The sequence below is a fragment of the Mustelus asterias genome, chromosome 9 (genome assembly GCF_964213995.1).
Source record: "Mustelus asterias chromosome 9, sMusAst1.hap1.1, whole genome shotgun sequence".
In the NCBI taxonomy this organism is placed as follows: domain Eukaryota; kingdom Metazoa; phylum Chordata; class Chondrichthyes; order Carcharhiniformes; family Triakidae; genus Mustelus; species Mustelus asterias.
In genome coordinates, this window is record NC_135809.1 from 51725110 (window position 1) to 51745409 (window position 20300).

The 20300-nt window shown below is 41.4% G+C and overlaps 1 protein-coding gene across 2 annotated transcripts in view; it reads right to left on the minus strand.

Annotated features, from left to right (window-relative positions):
* The window catches only part of LOC144498685 (synaptophysin-like protein 1), a 28109-nt gene extending 12361 nt beyond the window's left edge, over window positions 1-15748 (minus strand). Inside the window, exons 1-4 of one of the 2 annotated variants that reach the window (XM_078220173.1) lie at window positions 15636-15748; window positions 15483-15553; window positions 2587-2708; window positions 1119-1314 (exon numbers count right to left, since the gene is read on the minus strand). In XM_078220173.1, coding sequence (XP_078076299.1) covers window positions 1119-1314; window positions 2587-2708; window positions 15483-15551 — 387 coding nt within the window. In that variant the 5' untranslated portion in view covers window positions 15552-15553; window positions 15636-15748. The remainder of the gene's footprint in view (window positions 1-1118; window positions 1315-2586; window positions 2709-15482; window positions 15554-15635) is intronic. The other variant, XM_078220174.1, reaches the window with a different exon arrangement.
* Between the last annotated feature and the right edge of the window lie 4552 nt (window positions 15749-20300).

The following is a 20300-nucleotide window of genomic DNA, read 5'->3' on the forward strand; positions in this document are numbered from 1 at the left end:
AATGTGTCAGGCAATGGGGAAATTTCTGGCACTGCATAAAATAGATTAGCAGGGGTGAGATTCCCCAAACAATAAGGATTTCGAAGTAACTTTTATTCTTTGACGTTCACTAAATATCAGAATATGCCATGAGTATCACATTAGGTAATCAAACTACTAGAATTTTTAAAATGATACTTGCCACTTAAAAGAACCTGACTTGACAAGCTTTTTAAAAATCAGATTGCTTTTTGAAATTGATTTTTTTCTTCTAAAATTGAACATATTTGAACATACAGCAAGCCTACCATGCAGTGCTAATTAATAAGTGGCAGCACGTTGAACTTTACTATTAATAGCAACTGAGTCCCCGACTAGCTATTGAATTTCATGTCAATATGACAAGCGGGTAAAATGAATACAGCTACAAGCTGCTATTAATAGACAGTTCATCACTTCCAGCTCCGATCCCAATATTTCAGTCCCTCCTCAGTTAGCACTGACAACTGTGCGGGAGGTTTCGGGAATACAGCTGCCAAAGTCTGAAATCACTAGATACTCGTTTCAACATCAGTAATTAAATCTTCCTAATGTGGTGAAAATTGAGATGCCTGCTTACAACAAGAAGCTTACAGATACAATAATCCCAGGTCCCCACTTACAGGGACGGCATCAGATTGTTGACATCATGGTCCACATTGGTACGTGTACACAATTTGGGGAAATACATAAGTGATTATGAGTCAAACCAAATAAAAGGCATAATCATCTACAAGTGGGTAATGGTAGCCAAGCAGGGCTCCAGATATACAATACTCAGCTGACTTGCCGCAAATCACTTATCTTGGCGTGGAAGCCCATTATAGTATATCGATTGAAGTCAGGGCGGAGATCTGACATTATAAAGAAGCTTTAGATGCCCTATAAGGCAGGCAAATGCTTGCAGAAATTTCTCAACATCATAACATGCCCCATCCCATCTAATTGATTTACCCGATGGTTCATCATTGGCAAGGATTAAAAACACCCCAATCTGTGTCAGAAGCTAAAACTTTGAACAGTTTCTAAGTATTACATTGATGTGTACAGTTACCCACCCACGTGGCAGTTTCATGAAAGCATCCCCTCAAGATACTTACAATCATCGGCCCACGGTTGCCATCACGGTAGATATGGAAATAACCAACGTACAGAACAAGGGCAGCCATGCAGTAGAGAAAGGCTAACACTGCGATTGCAACAAAAAACTCAGCAGAGGATGAAAAATCTCCCACAAGGAAGGTATCTTCGGATTGATTGCAGATACTCTTGGGGACAACCACAATAGAGTTCAACCTAGAAGATATCACACGAATTCAAGAATCACTTTTACAGATACTGCTGAAAAAGACATTTCGTTGAAGGTTTTTGTCTTGCATTCATCAGAACAAATCGCAAGAGTACCAACATCAGGGAAAATAACATTATACTGTTATGGAGAGAGCACAGATTGATTTGCAAGTGGGCTCTTAATGGCAGAGGTGTTGCCATGGAAAACGTGCAGCAATTAAAAGTGACTGACAGTTAAGGTGCCAAGCATTGTTTGAAAATTTAAATGGGGCAGCTTGATTCTGATTGGTCAAGACATTACCTTGAGGAATGAACTAGTGAATGGCTATCACTATTTTTTTTTTAGCTGAAACAGGCGCAATGTGCTTACATGTTCTGTCTGTCTATTCAGCAATACTCAATTACTTTTACACAGACGTTAAGCTTACTTGTTCCCCCTTATCAAAAATTCTTCTCAAAAACCACTGTAGTGACCCTTGATAGGGCAGTAAATGTAAACGGCATAATTTAAATGCTAATACTGGTATAGTTCTACAATACAACAACAAGAAGCTATCACATGAGACAAGACTACCTCATTTATTACCTGTCTACATCATTTCCTGTGCTCGGCTATTCCAATTATTCAGCCAGGTGGCAGACAGAGGAAGGGACAGGATTGGGGACTTTTTTTAAAAAAACGTAAAAGAACTCAAGATTGCCAAGTGCAACAGGCTCAAACTTTGGACGCTTATATTTAATTAGGGGAGGCAATGACCTAGCGGTATTACCGCTAGATATTAATCCAGAAACTCAGCTAATATTCTGGGGACCCGTGTTTGAATCCTGCCACAGCAGATGGTGGAATTTGAATTCAATAAAAAATATCTGGAATTAAGAATCTACTGATGACCATGAAACCATTGCTGATTGTCGAAAAAACCCATCTGGTTCACTAACGTCCTTTAAGGAAATCTACTGTCCTTACCTGGTCTGGCCTACATGTGGTTGACTCTCAACTGCCCTCTAAGGGCAACTCGGGATGGGCGATAAATGCTGGCAAGCCAGTGACGCCCATGTCCCATGAATGAATAAAAAAAAAAGCACTGGGAACATAGAACAAAGCTAAAAAACATAGAAAGTTGACAAATTAAGCTTGTGCATTCAACAACTATGAAGCTAATTTAGTCAAGCGCAATGTCACATTGCGCACCCGTTAGAAGGTTACAATACGAAACTAATAGTCTCAATAGTGTCAAGTTAAATTCTATTCCGAACAATAAAGCCCAAAATACTAACCTGAATGGATACTGAAAGGCGGCATTAAGTAGATGAGTGTCATTAGCATTCTTGCATTTCACTTTCAAGGCGGTTTTGCCACTGAATCCGCCACATGTTGCAAATCCAAAAATTGCAAATATCTGGGTTTTTTAAAAAAAGGTCCATTAAGCAATGACAAGTTTTCATCTTTCAGCAACATTTTAAAAAAACAAAAAAAAGAGTGGTTCATTGTTGGTTATAGTAGCTTTAAAACGAGAGAGATCGGGTCATTTACAATTCGGAGCCCATGAGACACCCATCTAAAGCCCATCAATATGAGAAAAGTGTGATACTGAGGACATATCCTCTTAGTAAATTTTTGTGAAATGGCCGTGGCAAGATTTCCATTCAGCACCATTTTCAAACATGGGTGATTGGCAAACATTGACTACCCCGCAAACAAAATTCAATCCCCCCTGAAATAATGCAAACCACTCAGTCAAAACAACCCAGTGACGTTTTCACTAACTACAATGAAAATAAGCTTTTTTTAAAAAAAAACGCAAGCTAGAACCAGTTACTTGAACAACTGCAGATTTTGGCACGCGCCGTCTCTCCAGACTATTTCTACTACGTACATCTGTGCATCAACTCTGAAATCTGAGCAGTCAGAATGGAGCACATGGTGAAGGACACAGACACAATAAAAACAAAGGTATATTTGTGCACAAGAGCGCTAAAAGTCAAAAAACAAGATAGCATCTTCACGTTAGGACATTACTCAGAAGGACCCAACCCTCCATAATATAGCTTGGCACTTACATTTTGAAAGCAGTTTGCATGGGCCTCAAAGCCTATCATCGAAAATGCCATAAAAACTCAGCAGGTCTGGCAGCATCCGCAGAGAGAGAAACAAAATTAACGTCAAGTCCGAATGACTCTTCTTCAAACTCTTCAGAATCATATTGGACTCGAAGCATTAACTTGGTTTTCTTTCTCCACAGATACTGCCAGACCTGCTGAAGCTTTTCCAGCATCTGCAGTATTTTGCTTTAGTCTCAAGATCCATAATGTTGACTTCAACTTAGCACCAACAATTAAAAAACTTATGGAGTTCGCAGCACAATATCACCCTACTTAATCTCATCAATTTCTTCTATTCCCCCTTCATACTGGGACAGAAAGATAGCAGCTCTCACCTTTGAACATTTTTCTTATTTTCAATTTTTCCTTCCAAATTTGTACTTTTCAATTTTTTTATAACAAGATTACACAATTGCGAGTTGCATTGCGGTTGTACTAAGGCTGCCCAGTGGAACAAGCTGTATGGAGATGCATTGAATTCCATTGCACTCTTTCATCTCGGTCAATATTTTCATGGAATGTTTTCATGCAATCCCTACCGTACAGGAGGCCATTCAGCCCATTGAGTCTGTACCAACCATAATCCCATCCACGTCCCTATTCCCACAACCAAAGCATTTACCCTGCTAATCCCCCTGACACTAGGGTCAATTTAGCATGGCCAATCACCTAACCTGCACATCTTTGGACTGTGGGAGGAAACTGGAGCACCCGGAAGAAACCCACGCAGACTTGGGGAGAACGTGCAAACTCCACACAGACAGTGACCACAGGCCAAATTGACCCAGGGACCATGGCGCTGTTTTGGGGCAGCATGTTGGCACAATGGCTAGCACTGCTGCCTCACATCGCCATGGTCTCAGGTTCAATTCCAGCCTCGGCCAGTGTGTGTGGAGTTTGCACATTCTCTCCGTGTCTGCGTGGGTTTCCTCCGAGTGCTCCGGTTTCCTCCCACAGTCCAAAGATGTGCAGGTTAGGCTGATTGGCCATGATAAATTGACCCTAGTGTCAGAGGAATTTTAGCAGGGTAAATGCGTGGGTTGTGGGAATAGGACTTGGGTGGGATTGTGGTTGGTACAGACTCGATGGGCCAAATGGCCTCCTTCTGTACTGTAGGGATTCTACGAAAATATTGACCTTGATTACAGAGTGCAATGGAATTCAATGAGTCTCCATGCAGTTTGTTCCACTGAACAGCCTTAGTACAACCGCAGTGCAACTCACAATGTACATTCCCTGTCAAGATGTACAGTCCGAGGATAAAACATTTCAAATTGAAGATTACAGAAAGTGCAATAAATTTCAACATCTCTCCAGACAGCATGCATTCTATGTCAGGCATAAAGCCCAAAGAGTCATGCTGGACTCAATGTTAATTCTATTTCTCTCTCCACAGATCTGCTGAGTTTTTCCAGCAGTTTCTGTTTTTATTTCAGATCTCCAGTATCTGTAGTATTTTGCTTCTATACACCCAGAGGGGTAGGAACAGGAGTAAAGTACTGCAGTTTCCAGCCACTTGGTGTAGGAGGGCTGAAAGGTTCAACAGCGACCCTTCCCTGCCCCAAGTTTCAATGCGTCCCTCAGTCCTGGACCTTGGGGATGTGCCTCAGTCTGCAACATTTGGTTAAGGACTCTCTGCACTGGAAGACCAGCAGGTTTTGGGCTGACCAAAGAGTCTCTTTTTTCTAGTTGATGGTCCTCCGGTTTATCGGTGTTTGTCCACATAGTGCTGCAACATGGAGCTGCTCGGAATGAACCTCGACAAAATCCCCAGCATCTCTCTCCAGGTTTCCTTAGGAAAGGCACATTCCACAAGGAGATGCACAACGATCTCTTCCCCAACACAAGCACCTCGAGAGCTACATGCAGAGGGACGGAGATGAATAACAGACACTTAAGTAATTTTTTTTTTTACAGAAACCAAAGTCCAACTTGTCTTAAGAATCCATTCAGTTAGCTTTCACAGATGAATCCTGAAATGCGAAAAACCACCGACAACAGATCGGTCTTTAAATTCTGAAGCAGGATCTTCTCAATTCTCAAATTGCCACTTTGCCAATTACAAATCTTTTGACTCCCCCTCTGTTCTGTCACTATCTGCTCCTTGGCATAAAATATCAGCATTGCTCCAGTCTCTCACTAAACTCTGGTCCCATTGCCTGGAAAACTCTATTCCTGAAGTGGGGACAAAAAGGGTACTTTTCACTGCAGCTGAGAAATGGGTGATGGTTAGAGCTACTCAGTGAAGCGGGCTGCTATATTGTCCACTGTGTAGAAAAGCCAAAAGGTCTTCATTTTAACATCATGGAGGCAAAAGCAGAGCAAAACGCAGCCACAACATAGCCTTAGCAAGCATTTTGAATACATTACTGGAAGGGGTGTGGGTGCTTAATCCCTGTGTGCCTTCAAGAGGGATGTGCCTTCAAGAGGGAGCTGGACTGCTTCCTGACTGGAGCAGAGATTGCATCTTATAAAAGGTACATGGCTTTATACTGCAGGTGACACTTGGTCCTTGTGATCCCCTGGACTGGTTTAGATCAGCTGGGGAGTCAGAGAAGGAATTTTTTCACATGACTGTGACAGACAAGCATATCTTTCCCTATCTGTTAAATTGGTACATGATCCATGAAGATTCCAAATTCAACCCAGATCCAAATCAAGTTGTCTCATCTGAAGGAAAAGCAGGTCACTACAGTGCATAGTCCAATGACTATAATGTTTTCCTTCCAATTTCTGAATGCCTTCCCATTAGGACGCACGTTCATAAATGCATCAGGCAAGAGGAAGAACTCATTAGGGACTGCTTCACAGTCGCACATCATTGGAGGATACAGTGCACACTGAAGAAATCTTCCCCACATTTACCAACAAGCAGCAAGGATTACAGCAATTGTTCATGAAAGATAAACAGATTGCAAATATCTAAAGGATTTTGGGGCATGTGTAAATATCCTAATATCAAATGCAGTGTTATTCTGCAGAAAACATTTTCAAGTTGTGCCCCTTAGGAATCTACATTATGTTTCATCTTTTGCAGGTCTGCCAATCTGACTCAATGAAAAGCAGTTTCCAGCACAATTTTCTCAGCCTAGGTACCTCTCTAGATCAATGATCCTTACCTTTATTCAAATGTCAACAAGGATGTGACACCCCAGCAAGATGGGAAAAATATCTGACCCCGCTCCCCCTCCAAGAAAAAACACTCCCCCCCTCGTTAATTTCATTTTCAAATGGTGATTACAAAATACATTCCCGGATTTAGAACTTTGTATTTGAAGAACTATTAACCCTTCCCCCTCCAAAAAAAAAACCACACAACTGAGAGGCTGCTACTGACAAAGCTGTGAACACCTGGCCTAATTTTACTAACAAACATAAGAATGAAGAGTAGGCCACTCGGCCCCTTGAACCTGCTCCGCCATTCAAGAAGATCACAGCTGAGCTGGTGAAAACAACGTCCAAAGCTCGCCAACAGCCCACACAAACACACTCGCCAACAATCTCTAAAATGCCACACATCATACAGTCCTCACCACTCGTGTTGGTGCCAGCATAGTTTGCCCAACCAAAATATATTTTTTTAAACAAATTTACCTTGCACTTGCCTCTCCTAATTGTTCACAGTAACATTCAAAATGGCACTCTGCTAATTACATTTTAACAAGGTACAAACAGCTGAATTAAGTTATTCGAAGATCTGACTTTGCCCAAAATCAGCAGAACTTCTTAAATGGGCAAGCATTGGTCAGAACATTGAATACAGGAGTTGGGACGTCTTGTTGAAGTTGTACAAGACATTGGCCACACTTGGAATACTGTGTACAGTTCTGGTCATCCTATTATAAAAAGGATATTATTAAACTAGAAAGAGTGCAGAAAAGATTAACTAGGATGCTACCGGGACTTGATGGTTTGAGTTACAAGGAGAGGCTGGATAGATTGGGACATTTTTCTCTGGAGCGTAGGAGGCTGAAGGGTGACCTTATAGAGGTCTATAAAATAATGAGGGGCATAGATAAGGTAGATAGTCAATATCTTTTCCCAAAGGTAGGGGAGTTGAAAACTAGAGGGCATAGGTCTAAGGAGAGAGGAGAGATATACAAAAGGGTCCAGAGGGGCAATTATTTCATAGAGAGTGGCGAGTGTCTGGAACAAGCTGCCAGAGGTACTAGTAGATGCTTTTAAAAAGCATTTAGACAGTTACGTGGGTAAGATGGGTATAGAGGGATATGGGCCAAATGTGGGCAATTGGGACTAGCTTAGATGTTTAAAGAAAGGGACGGCATGGGCAAGTTGGGCCAAAGGGCCTGTTTCTATGCTGTAAACCTCTGACTCTAAACACTTACTGAACCTCCCGAGATATAGGGTGTGCTCAAATTGCGATAAATGTTGCCTATTTGACTTCTAAAGCAATGGCAAAATGATCCACATCACGAAATGTGGCTCAATGACACATATGGAGCTTTACCCAAACGACTTGCATTTCTAGAGCACTTTACATGACCATGGGACATAACAACCAATGAAGCAATTTTGACATGTTGTAGTGTGGGAAGTGTGGCAGCCAATGTGCAGAGAGCAGAAAGGAGCACCACCAACTGAGCCATAGCTGATACCATCACGTGGGGGAAATACTGTACTTAAAATCCAAGACACAAGAGCCTATTACTGGATGAGAGATCAGAATCATTATATTTTAGAGACACAATTTCTTGTTTTGAGTTTTGTCATCCGACACAGCAAGTGGCTTTTAATCACTAACACAGGAGGAAACGTTTCTACAGCCCAGTGAAGTGTGGGATGAACATCTAGCTCATGGTTCATGTTAATATTTTAATGGTCATTTTTAAGTTCTGGGAAAATTAAAGTTTAACTGTAGAAAATTGGATAAATGTAACTAAAGCAGTTTGGAGTTTATTACACTTAAAAGATTGAGGCCATGCTGACTTAAGGCATTAACAGCTAGAAACGCAAGATCCTAAAATAGCAGGTGGGCTTACTTAGCTGGGGACAGAATGTCAACACTGCTTGCAAAGACGTGCAGTGCTGAGAGATGTTTTACTTTGAGATTTAGAACTAAATCTGGTTTACTGATATCCTTTAAGGAAAGGAATCAACTGTCCTTACCCAGTCTGGCCTACAAGTGACACCAGATCCACAGCAATGTGGTTGATTCTTAACCACTCCTGAAATGGTCCAACAGGACACCCAGATGAAGGGCAACAATTGCTGACCTTGCCAGCAATGCTCATATCCTGTGAAAGGGTAAAATGAGTGGGATCTGTCTTAGTCACTTCTGCCATTTAATCATAGAAATCATAGAAACCTTACAGTACAGAAAGAGGCCATTTGGCCCATCGAGTCTGCACTGACCACAATCCCACCCAGGCCCTACCCCCATATCCCTACATATTTACCCACCAATCTACGCATCTCAGGACACGAAGGGCAATTTTTAGCATGGCCAATCAACCTAACCCGCACATCTTTGGACTGTGGGAGGAAACCGGAGCACCCGGAGGAAACCCACACAGACACGAGGAGAATGTGCAAACTCCACACAGACAGTGACCCAAGCCGGGAATCGAACCCAGGTCCCTGGAGCTGGGAAGCAGCAGTGCTAACCACTGTGCTACCGTGCCGCCCGATTAATGTGGTGCGTTGGACCATAGTTTGCCTGTTAATTCGCATTCACCTCATGTTAATTCGGAATATTAGAGTAGAGGCTAGATACTGTCAATTGCTTTACATTTTTCTGACTTCGTTAGTAAAGTTCATTTTCTTTAAAACCATGGAGTCTTCTGGTTTTATTCTCCTGGTGGCTAACTGTGATGCCAACCTATATCTACTTTAGAGATGGAATAACTGCTCACGAACCAGATTGTAACAAGTTGCAATTAAAAAACATTAAAAATTACATGACATCCAAGTTAATAGTCATATCCTGAACATTCAATGACATTTCTGTGTTAAGTTCGTTTTTCGCGAGACTCTTCCGTCCTTGATAAAGGCAAACACCAACTGTTGTCAGAATCAAAGTTCTTTATTTGTCCTACATATGTAGGCTGGCTAACCGTTACTTAACCTCCACTCAGTGCTGGGAGACAGTTAGTAAAAAGCATCCAAAGCAACAAGGCTGACCCCTTTTATACAGTTTACAATCCCATCAGGTAGATGTGATTTCAAACAAGACTTAAGCACACATCACCCGATTCAATCAAAAACGAGTAGTTACAGGAATTGCTGCATAAGAAAGAACATCCTATTAAAATACACATTTACTACTTACAACCTCCACCCATCAGAACATAAGCATAATGTCTTTAGGATACGCCATTTGTTAGCGCAAAAGAGAACATTAACACGTACTCAGCTAGACTCGTACCCCAGCCGGGCTCAGCAAGCTGGAGCCTGTGGTTAACCTGTTTTGTCAGTTTGCTCCCATGAGCTGTTTCTCTGCCGTTCTTGCAAGCCCAATAGTTCACCTTGCCCTCTACAGTGGACATTAACTCTTTAATATCTCATCTGCACCAAAAAAAATTAACCAACAATTTGAAGCAATGTAAATAATACAGCAATGTGGGAATTCCATTCTATTGCAAAAGCATATTATCATGATTTGAACTGAAGGGGCTATAATCATAACATATTGAAAGTGAAGTCAAATCATTGGCTGCATTACAATTCCTGGAATTATATTCAACGTAATTGCCAATTAACAAAGCTGAAAATTAGCAATATTTATTACGAATTTTATATGTTCTTTCACTCATGGACAAGATCTCCAATCAGGACAATCTCTAGTGTTTGAAAGGATTCACTATTCAGTAAAGAACAGGAGCAGGCACCAGCGAGCTCCCACAGTGATGTCGAGCACCCCTGTGCATTCCTCCCCATTTGTGGCCACTGGATCAAACAAGAAGCTGTGATGAAATTCAAAGCTTTGATTTATCTTGGGGCTGGTGCATGAAGAGTTAAGAAGCAATGATCAATGAATAGCGATTGAAGTTTTTCCTGGTTAGTGGAAACTTCAGCTCATTAGCTATTGTGTTAATGATAGTTTGCACTGTATCGATGTCTGATTGAGCTCTTCTCCTGGTAAAGCAACCACAGAGCTAACTAATTAATCCGCAGTTCACTCATCCGATTGATGCAGGAAGCGTGGAGGTGAGCAGTTAGAAATGGCACAAACAGAGTGTGCCATCTGTTCGGAGGCCTTTGACACCATCCAGCAACAAACAGAATATAGTTTATATATCGGAGCATTACTGAACTAGTATTTTATACTCCCGTCACCTTCCCAAATGTCAACCTTCGTTTTTTTTGTTTCACCTTCTATTTAAAAAGTGGCTTAACAAAGTAGCAGCCCTTTACATGAGCAAAGTAGACACTCTCAACATTATGCCTCTATAACCATACTTGCAACCTAGAGGACTGTATGAAAAGGACTTCGCCTTTGCTGAATGAGGCTGGCAAGGAGAGCAAGAGTAGCTGAGATGCAGAATTTCAAAATACTGCAGGTTAAAGAAAAGTGGCACTTTATCAAAATGAGCAATTGAAGAAATGGCCAGTGATTCAAGGTGCTAGCCACTGGGCTCATGTATTACAAAGCCCATAGCAAAGTTTTGAGAATGTCAAATTAAAAGAAAAGCATTTATATTAAAGTAAACTATATAAACTCAAATTATGGGGAAGTGGTGGTGTAGTGGTACTGAACCAGTACTCCAGAGAACCACAGTGATGCCCTGGGGACATGCGTTCAAATCCCACCATGACAGATGTTGAAATTTGAATTCATTAAAATCTGAAATTAAAGGTCGATCATCATGGGTGGCACAGTGGCAAGCACTACTGCCTCACAGCAGCGCCAGGGATGCGGGTCCGATTTCAGCCTTGGCTGACTGTGCAGAGTTTGCTCATTCTTCCTGTGTCTGCGTGGGTTTCCTCCCACAATCCAAAGATGTGCAGGTTAGGTGGATTGGCCATGCTCAATTGCCCCTTAGTGTCAGGGGGATTAGCAGGATAAATATGTGGGGTTATAGAGATAGGGCCTGGATGGGATTGTCGTCGGTGCAGGCTCAATGGTCCGAATGCCTCCTTCTGCACCGTATCAATTCTATGTCACAAAAACCCAAGGAAATCTGTCATTCTTACCTGGTCTGGGCTAAATGTGGCTCAAGATCTACAGCAATGTGGTTGACTCTTCAATACTCTGAAATGGCCCACCAAACCACTCAGTTCAAGGGAAATTAGGAATGAGCAACACAAACGTCTGATGACAGCAGGGAAGAAGCTGTTCTCGAGTCGGTTGGTACGTGCCCTCAGACTTTTGTACCTTTTTCCTGACGGAAGATGTTGGAAGAGAGTATGTCCGGGGTGCATGGGGTCCATGATTATGCTGGCTGCTTTTCCAAGGCAGGGGGAAGTATAGACAATGTCAATGGATGGGAGGCTGGTTTGCATGATGGACTGGGCCACGACGCTTTGTAGTTTTTTTTTGCGGTCTTGGACAGAGCAGGAACCATACCAAGCTGTGATACAGCTAGAAAGTATTCTTTCAGCTTCAGGAATTAGGGACAAAGCTTCCAATCTCTTTGACCCAACAGCGAGAATCATGCACATCAAAACTCCACAGTAGGGAAAACAAGAGACATATTGAAGGTATAAGCCAGAAATTGCATTTATCTGAACATGCACAATACAGAGAAACAAGGAAGAATATGAACTTCTAAACAAAACAGAAAAAAGGTGACTAAGGGGTCACCTGATTGAGGCCTTTAGAACAGATATTTTTTTTAAAGTGTTTTCTCTTGAGGGGAAGAGCATAACAAAGGCTATACAAGAGAGTCACTACGAAATTCACCCAAGACGTCAGAAGAAACTTCTTTACCCAAATGAGATATTAAAGAGCCAATGTCCACTGTAGAGGGCAAGGGGCTTGCAAGATCGGCAGAGAAACAGCTCATGGGAGCAAACTGACAAAACAGGTTAACTACAGGCTCCAGCTTGCTGAGCCCGGCTGGGGTGCGAGTCTAGCTGAGCACATGTTAATGTTCTCTTTTGCGCTCACAAACGGCGTATCCTAAAGACATTATGCTTATGTTCTGATGGGTGGAGGTTGTAAGTAGTAAATGCGTGTTTTAATAGGATGTTCTTTCTTATGCAGCAATTCCTGTAACTACTCGTTTTTGATTGAATCGGGTGAAGTGTGCTTAAGTCTAGACATTTTTGATTGAATCGGGTGATGTGTGTTTAAGTCTTGTTTGAAATCACATCTACCTGATGGGATTGTAGACTGTATAAAAGGGGTCAGCCTTGTTGCTTCGTGGGCTTTTTACTAACTGACTTCCAGCACTGAGTGGAGGTTAAGTAGTAACGGTTAGCCAGCCTACGTATGTAGGACAAATAAGGAACTTTGATTCTGACAACGGTTGGTGTTTGCCTTTGTATCAAGGATGGAAGAGTATCGCAAAAAACGAACTTAACACAAAGAGCATGTGAACTTGCTACCACAGGAAGTGGTTGAAGCCAATAAAGTCAATATGTTTGAGGGAAAGCTAGTCAAGCATCTGACCGAGAAGGGAACAGAGGGTTATTGTGACAGGTTTAAATAAACAAAGTCGAGATGAGGTTTGAGTGGCGCGTAAACACTAGTATGGATTGGTTAGGCCGAATGGCCTATTTCTGTTGCCATATATCCCATGTAAAGACAAATGTACAACGTTTAATATTATAAGTGTGAGAAATGGTTTTCTGTGGTAGGAGGGTCAGTAATCGGAGCACACAGATTTCAGATGGATTGACAACAAAACCAACAGGGACACACAACCGGGGATGACTATTCAGCCCATTCAATTAAATCCAAACTCAAGGTTCAGATCTGAGTGTTTTCTTTGGTCCTGAAGTAATTTTTGAAAATACATAAAACCATCACCAAGTAGCTTAGGACAGTAAATTTTGGTTTTAGCATAAATCGGTATTTTAACCAAACTTATACAAAAGGAAACCAAAATTATACAAAAGGAAAATTAGTCTGATTAATGAGCAGTAGAATTGTTTTTTCTTTTTTGAAATGTCGGAGCGGGCTTTTCGAAAGTCAGCAGCAAAACATTTTAACGAGAAGTACAAAATATGCAGTTGGTTGGCGCAACTAATTTCTTGTGGTTTGAAGTTCAACAACTCAGTGATCCTTATGAGATGAAGGATGGAGTTTACAAAGTAGTGTTAAATGGTTAATCTTTTCAGCAAATTACCACAGTATTTATGCCCAAGAGGTAGAAGCCCTGTCATGCAGTTCAGAAGAGGGAACCCAATATTGGTCCATAACGAGGACTGATGGCTTCAAATGGAGTTTATTAACCAGAAGAAATGTGTTCCAGGGACACCAACATGACAAAACAGGGGGAATAAAAGAATTAAAACAACACCATAAATGTACAAGCTTATTTTTAAACAATGACACATTTAACTCTTTTGACTTGAGCAGTTGTCGGCTTGTGGATTGTGGTTTCAAAAAGCAAATCTTAAAAGTAAGTCGTCAAAACTATGAGCAGGATATTACAAAACCAGAAGTTGCATAAGTGGACACAGAGCTAAACATTTCAGTCTTCACTCTAAATGCAACACAAACAGGTCAAGCCTCTTGCCTGCACTGGTTTGCAGTGATACCCACCAAGACAACCACAAAGTCACCAAATGCACTTTAGTCCACAGTAAAACGTACCCTAACATGCACAACACTGCATACTATGTGTCTGATGATTTACACTGAATATTTCAGTCTGTGCTTCCTCTATCGTAACTCACCCGCAGCAGGGAATGCCATCTCACATTTACATTCTGAAACCAACTACAAGTTGATCCATCAGTAGAATGAGATACAACTTTTACTCTGATTGGGTTCACGATTCTGCTCAGAGTCAGGACGCCAAAACCCTCAGGTGAGACAAAACAGCTCTGAGGCTCAACTCACACAGAAATAAGATCCCAACCGGAGAGGACTGTTGCCATGAAAGCTGACAAAGGAGAGAGCACCTTCAGGAAGGGCAGCTTGTGTCAAAAAATCCTCTCATGACATGTACCCCCCACACTTCCATAAATAAAAGGTTAATTTCACTAGTTATCAAACATTCCACCAAATAAAAGGTTCATCTCATTAGAAAATATTAGTTTCAGTAATAATGAAATGCTGACTTCCACAGTAAATGGCAGTTTAACTAGTAATCTAACATTTAGTAGTGAAATTAATTTTTATTTCATTAATTGTTAAAAACATTTCACAAAAAAGGTTAACTTCAATAGTAAGCGTTCATCTCACTTTCACTATCAAATGTTAATTTCATTAGTAATTCAACATGAAATTCACTACTAAGTACTAATAACATTAATTTCACAACTAATCCAACACTGACTTCACTAATAATCCAACGTTAGCTTTATTAGTAAGCATTAATTTCACTGATCTAACATTAATTTCATTAGTAATCCAACATTAACTTCACCAGTAAGCATTAACTTCATGAACTTCACAAATAATCCAACATTAACCTTACTAGCAATTCAACATTAATTTCACTTGTAAGCACTAACTTCACTAGTAATCTAGCATTAACTAGTAGGCAATAACTTCACTAAAATTTAATTTCACAAGTAATCCAACACTAACTTCACCAGTAAGCATTAACTTCACGAACTTCACAAATAATCCAACATTAACCTCACGAGTAATCCAACACTAACTTCACTAGTAAGCATTAACCTCATGAGTAATCCAACATTAACTCCAGTGATAAGCATTCATTTTCCATTGTATCCTATATAGTTGACTGGAAGATTAAGCAGAACAATCTGCTCCTAATTCCACCGCAGGAGCTGGCATCGAGCCCCGGGGCTGATCACATGGCAGAGCCAAGCAGGGCGCAGCTCAGCCCAGCCCAGCCCTGGGTCCGGGCCACTCAGCCCCGGGCTGGAGTTTGAAGCAACCTTTCTTTTCCCTGAGCTGCCAGCGTCCGGCCCTGCCCCGGCCTTCCCTCAGCACCAACTAATGAGAAGACATGGAAGCTGCAGCTCACCCACTCCAAGATTTTGATGAAGCCGATGGGCTCCTTCAGCGGCCCCAAGTCCAGCTGCAACCCGGCCATCCCTGCAAAAAGCAATGAGACAGACTTGGAGTAAACGTGTGAACAATAACTGGCTGAGGGTAAAAGTGCAGCTCCCACTCCTACCTGTCCACCGCCTCCACTTCCTGTGTGTGCAACTGGGCGTCAAGTTCCTCCTGAGCAGCAGCTGAAATGGAGCAATGAAATGTCAGACTCCTCCCTGCAATCCCAGTCAGAATGGGAACTCAGCTTCCTGCTCACAGCTCCACACACAGGGAGAAACACTGAGCAACAGGTAGACTCAGAAACCACACACCAACTGTCAAAGACAGCCAGCTTTGAATCCAAACAAAACAAAAATTGGCAACAAACATTTAAATATTTGAAATAAAAGGATTTCCATTTAATGCTTTCTTGATGCATATGAATGACCTAGACTTGGGCGTGCAGGGTAACAGTTTCAAAATCTGCAGCTGGCAAAAACTTGGAAGTGATTTGAGCTGTGATGGTAATGTTAGGTTTCAAGATAGTTTGTAATAGACAGTGTGGGTGGACGCGAGGCAGGTGAAATTTGATGCCAGAGAGTTGTGAAGTGGTACATTTTGGTAGGCTAAATGAGGAGTGACAAGATGAAATAAAGGACATAACTCGAAAGAAGATACAAGAATAGAGGAGCCTGGAGGTATTTGTGTGTAACTCGCTGAAACTGGCAAGCTGCAAAACTGGTTTGAAAAGGCATGCGAGATCCTGGGTTTTATAACAAGAGCATAGTGTACAAAATGGAAATTATGGAGAACTTTTCTAAATCTCCAGTTCAGCCTCAATGGTGGCACAGCGGTTAGCACTGCTGCCTCACAGAGCCAGGGACACGGGTTCGATTCCCAGCTTGGGTCACTGTCTGTGTGGAGTTTGTACGTTCTCCCTGTGTCTGCATGGGTTTCCTCCAGGTGCTCCGGTTTCCTCCCACATCATGAAAGAAGTGCTGGTTAGGTGCATTGACCCGAACAGGTGCCAGAGTGTGGCGACTAGGGGAATTTCACAGTAACTTAACTGCAGTGTTAACGTAAGTCTTATGCGTACTAATAAATGAACTTTAAATTGGATAATTTGGGTACCACACTTTGGAATCGATGTGAAGACTAGAGAAGGTGCAGAAAAAGATCAACAAGAATTATCCCCAGTGTGAGGGACTTCTGTTACGTGGATAGATTGGAGAAGCTGGGGTTGTTCTCTTGAAGAGAAGGTTGAGAGGAAGTTTGAAAGAAATGTTCAAAATCATGAGGGGTCTGGACAGAGTAGATATTGAGAAAATGTTCCCAATGGCAGAAGGATCACAAGGACTCAAATTTAAAATGATTGGCCAAAGACCAATGGTAGTTCAAGGAAAGCCGTTTTTATGCAGCGTGTGGTTAGAATCTGGAATGCACTGTGGCAGAGGCAGATACTATTGGGATGTTTAAAAGGGAATTGGAACTGCACCTGGAGGGAAAAGAATTGCAGGGGAATGGGAGGGGGAGCTGAGCCAGCATAGATATGACAGGATGAATGTGCTGTAACTATTCTAAGATTCTAGAATATATAACTCCTTTCAAACCTCAGAATGTACCAGAGGGTTCTACAATCAATAAAGTTCTTTTTTTAAATGCAGCCACTTCTAATGGAGGAAACACTGCAACTAAATTTCACACAGCAAAGTCCAATAGCAATGTAAAATGACCAGATTATCTGCTTAAGTGATGTTGATTGAAGTGTAAGTATTGACCATTAGACTATGAAGAACTTTCCTGCTCTTATTAGAATAGTGCCATGGGAACTGCTACGTTTAATTGAAATTAAATGTCTCATCAATAGTTGACACTTTTGATGTTTCCTCAGTAGTACACTGGAAGGTCAACCTGGCTTTGTGTTCAAGTCTGTGGCAATACGACAAGAATCATAACCTTCTGAGTTAGAAGTGAGTGCCATTGTTGATCACAGGATCGAGAGTAGGCCTTTTACCCCCTTTAGCTTGCCTGCTATTCATTAAGATAGTAAGAAGTTTAACAACACCTGTTGGACTTTAACCTGGTGTTGTTAAACTTCTTACTGTGTTTACCCCAGTCCAACGCCGGCATCTCCACATCATTCATTAAGATCACAGCTGATCTATGACCTAACTCCATATATTTTGCTCTGATGAAGGGTCGTCCAGACTTGGAACATTGCTTCTATTCTATCCCCATAGATGCTGTCAGACCTGCTGATATTTTCCAGCATTTTCCGTTTTTGTTTCACATTCCAGCATCTGCAATATGTTGCCCTTATCCATATATCTTTGCTTTTGCCCCACATTCCTGAATAGGATGGATGTCTTGTTGTGCCCTCTGAGCTGGAAGCTGAGTTCGAGTCCCAAACCAGGACTTGATGTCCCTGGAAAGTGAATTCATCATGTCACCAAAAAGGTTGATTGTGAATCTTTAAGTCCATTCAATATGCTTATGGCAGGTGATAAGAGCAGGATAGTTTCCTGGTCAGGCGGTAGCTGCAACACAACAGCCTCCGCCCGTTAAAAGACTCTAAGTCCAAGTTCTTGCCACAGTTAGTACTCCATGGCAAATGTCCTCCTTACTTCAACTGGTTGCCAAGTGGTTTAAGATTAATAATTGATCTAGCATTGATTGTCATTTGTGGAAGACGTTTCCCATCTTTTGTGCAAGATAAGTTTTTGAAATACACTCTTGAAAGGCCTGGCTCAAATGTTTAGCCTCTATCTCCTCATCCTAGACCCCCAAACCAGCACAAATAGTTCCTCGCAATATATCTTTACAAACTATCACCCCAGACCTTCTAAATTCCATGGAATACAACCCCAGTTTGCGTAATCTCTCCTTGTAATTTAACCCTTGGGAGTCCAGGTAACATTTTGCTAAATACACACTGCACTCCCTCCAAGGTCAATATATCCTTCCAAAATGTGTTATCCAGGACTTCACTCAGTACACCAGGTGTGGTCTAATCAGGGCCTTGTACAGCCTGATATTCTAGAGCTCTAGATATAAAAGGCCAGCATTCCATTAGCCTTTTCTGATTATTTTCTGTACCTACTCATGACATTTTAATGGTTCTACATACATGGACCTCCCAAGTCTCTGAATCTCCATTGTTTCTAGCTTTCCATCATCTAAAAAGTACTCTGATCTTTTCAAGTTATTTTAAGTAAAGTGGGTGATCTGATATTTTCTTCCATTTAAATCCATTGGCCACAGTTTTGCCCATTTGCTTCTTCCAAGTCTTTGTAAGTTTAAGCTTCCATCTACGCAGCTGACAATGCCACCTATCTTTGTGTTTTCAGCAAACTTGGATATGTGTCTTTCTATCCCAAATTTTAAACCATCAATAAAAACTGAATAGTTGATGCCCCAAGACGGATCCTTATGGGGTACCAGTAGTCACATCTTGTCAATTTAAGTACTAGCCAATAAACCCGATTCTCTGTCTCCTACCACTCAGCTAATTTCCTAACCTGGTCAATGATTTGCCTTCAATTCCAATACCTTCTTTTATGGATGCTATCAATGCCTTCTGGAAGTCCATTCAAATAACACCCATAAGATAGGCCCTTGTCCATTATTTTAGACACCTCCTCACACCATCTGTTTTAGCTGATCAGAAAGAGAGCCAGCATGTATTTGTAAATATTCATTTACTCAAACCATCATAATTTCCCAACAACAGATTTTAGGCTAATTGGTCAAAATTACCTGGTTTCCTTTTGGCTTGAGTGACACCTTTGATTTTCCAGTTTAAAGGAGCGTGTTGTGGGAAAAATGCCACTTCGGAGTCAGACTGGAGGTTTCAACAATACAGTTTTATTTTAATGAAGCTTCGTGGAGAAAAGGCACTGGTACTCTGCAGCACACTAGACAGCTACCTTCTCTCAATGAGACAATAGGAGCAGTCCATCTTTATACCCCTTACACAATAGATGGACCGGACATCTAGCCATTATCACATCGTTGTAATCAAGTAGGTGATCGATTGTTAACACATCGTTATAGACAAATACAGACAGAAGCATGTTAACATTGCATCATTCTATGAATGGATACATTTCCTACGTCAGTGACTATCAATGGTTTAGTTTCGGCTCATTCATATAATAATTGGTTTTCCTGCATTTATGTATTCCCATTCCCATTTGTGGCTAATCTCTTTAACAGACCCTTTTGTCCCGGGACTGTCCCTATTTCCACTGGCTTCCTGCAGTATCTAATTCCTGCATGTTTTAATTTACAAGTAGTTGTCTGCATGTTTTAATTCCAAGTAGTTGTCTGGGCTAAGAGTCAGTGCCTGTTTATGGTCTCTTTCCCAGTTAACTCTTTATGTGCCAGGCAATCATTTTTAAAGTGTACTCATTTGTATATTTTTCCCCACTTCAGTCCCCACTTTTGGTCGGATTATGACTTTAATAATCCCAAGACCAACAATTTTACATGTATAATTCTTCATTCCTCTTCTTTCCTTCTTCGTTTCTTCTGATGTCTTCGGGGATCTTCATCGGGGTTTCTTCTTCGATGTATACACTGGCTCCTGGCACAATTCTAGTCAACATTATTTTAAAACAGACTTTAAGGCATCCAAAAGTCAGACAACAGACAATTACAATTGAAATGAGTATGACCAATCTACGTAATAGATAAGACTCCCAGGACCCTCCCACTAACCATTTCAGCCAGTTACTTCCTTTCTTGGGTCCCTGTCTGAAGCTATCAAGTTGTTCTCTGATGCTATTGATGACCTGTGTAATGTTAT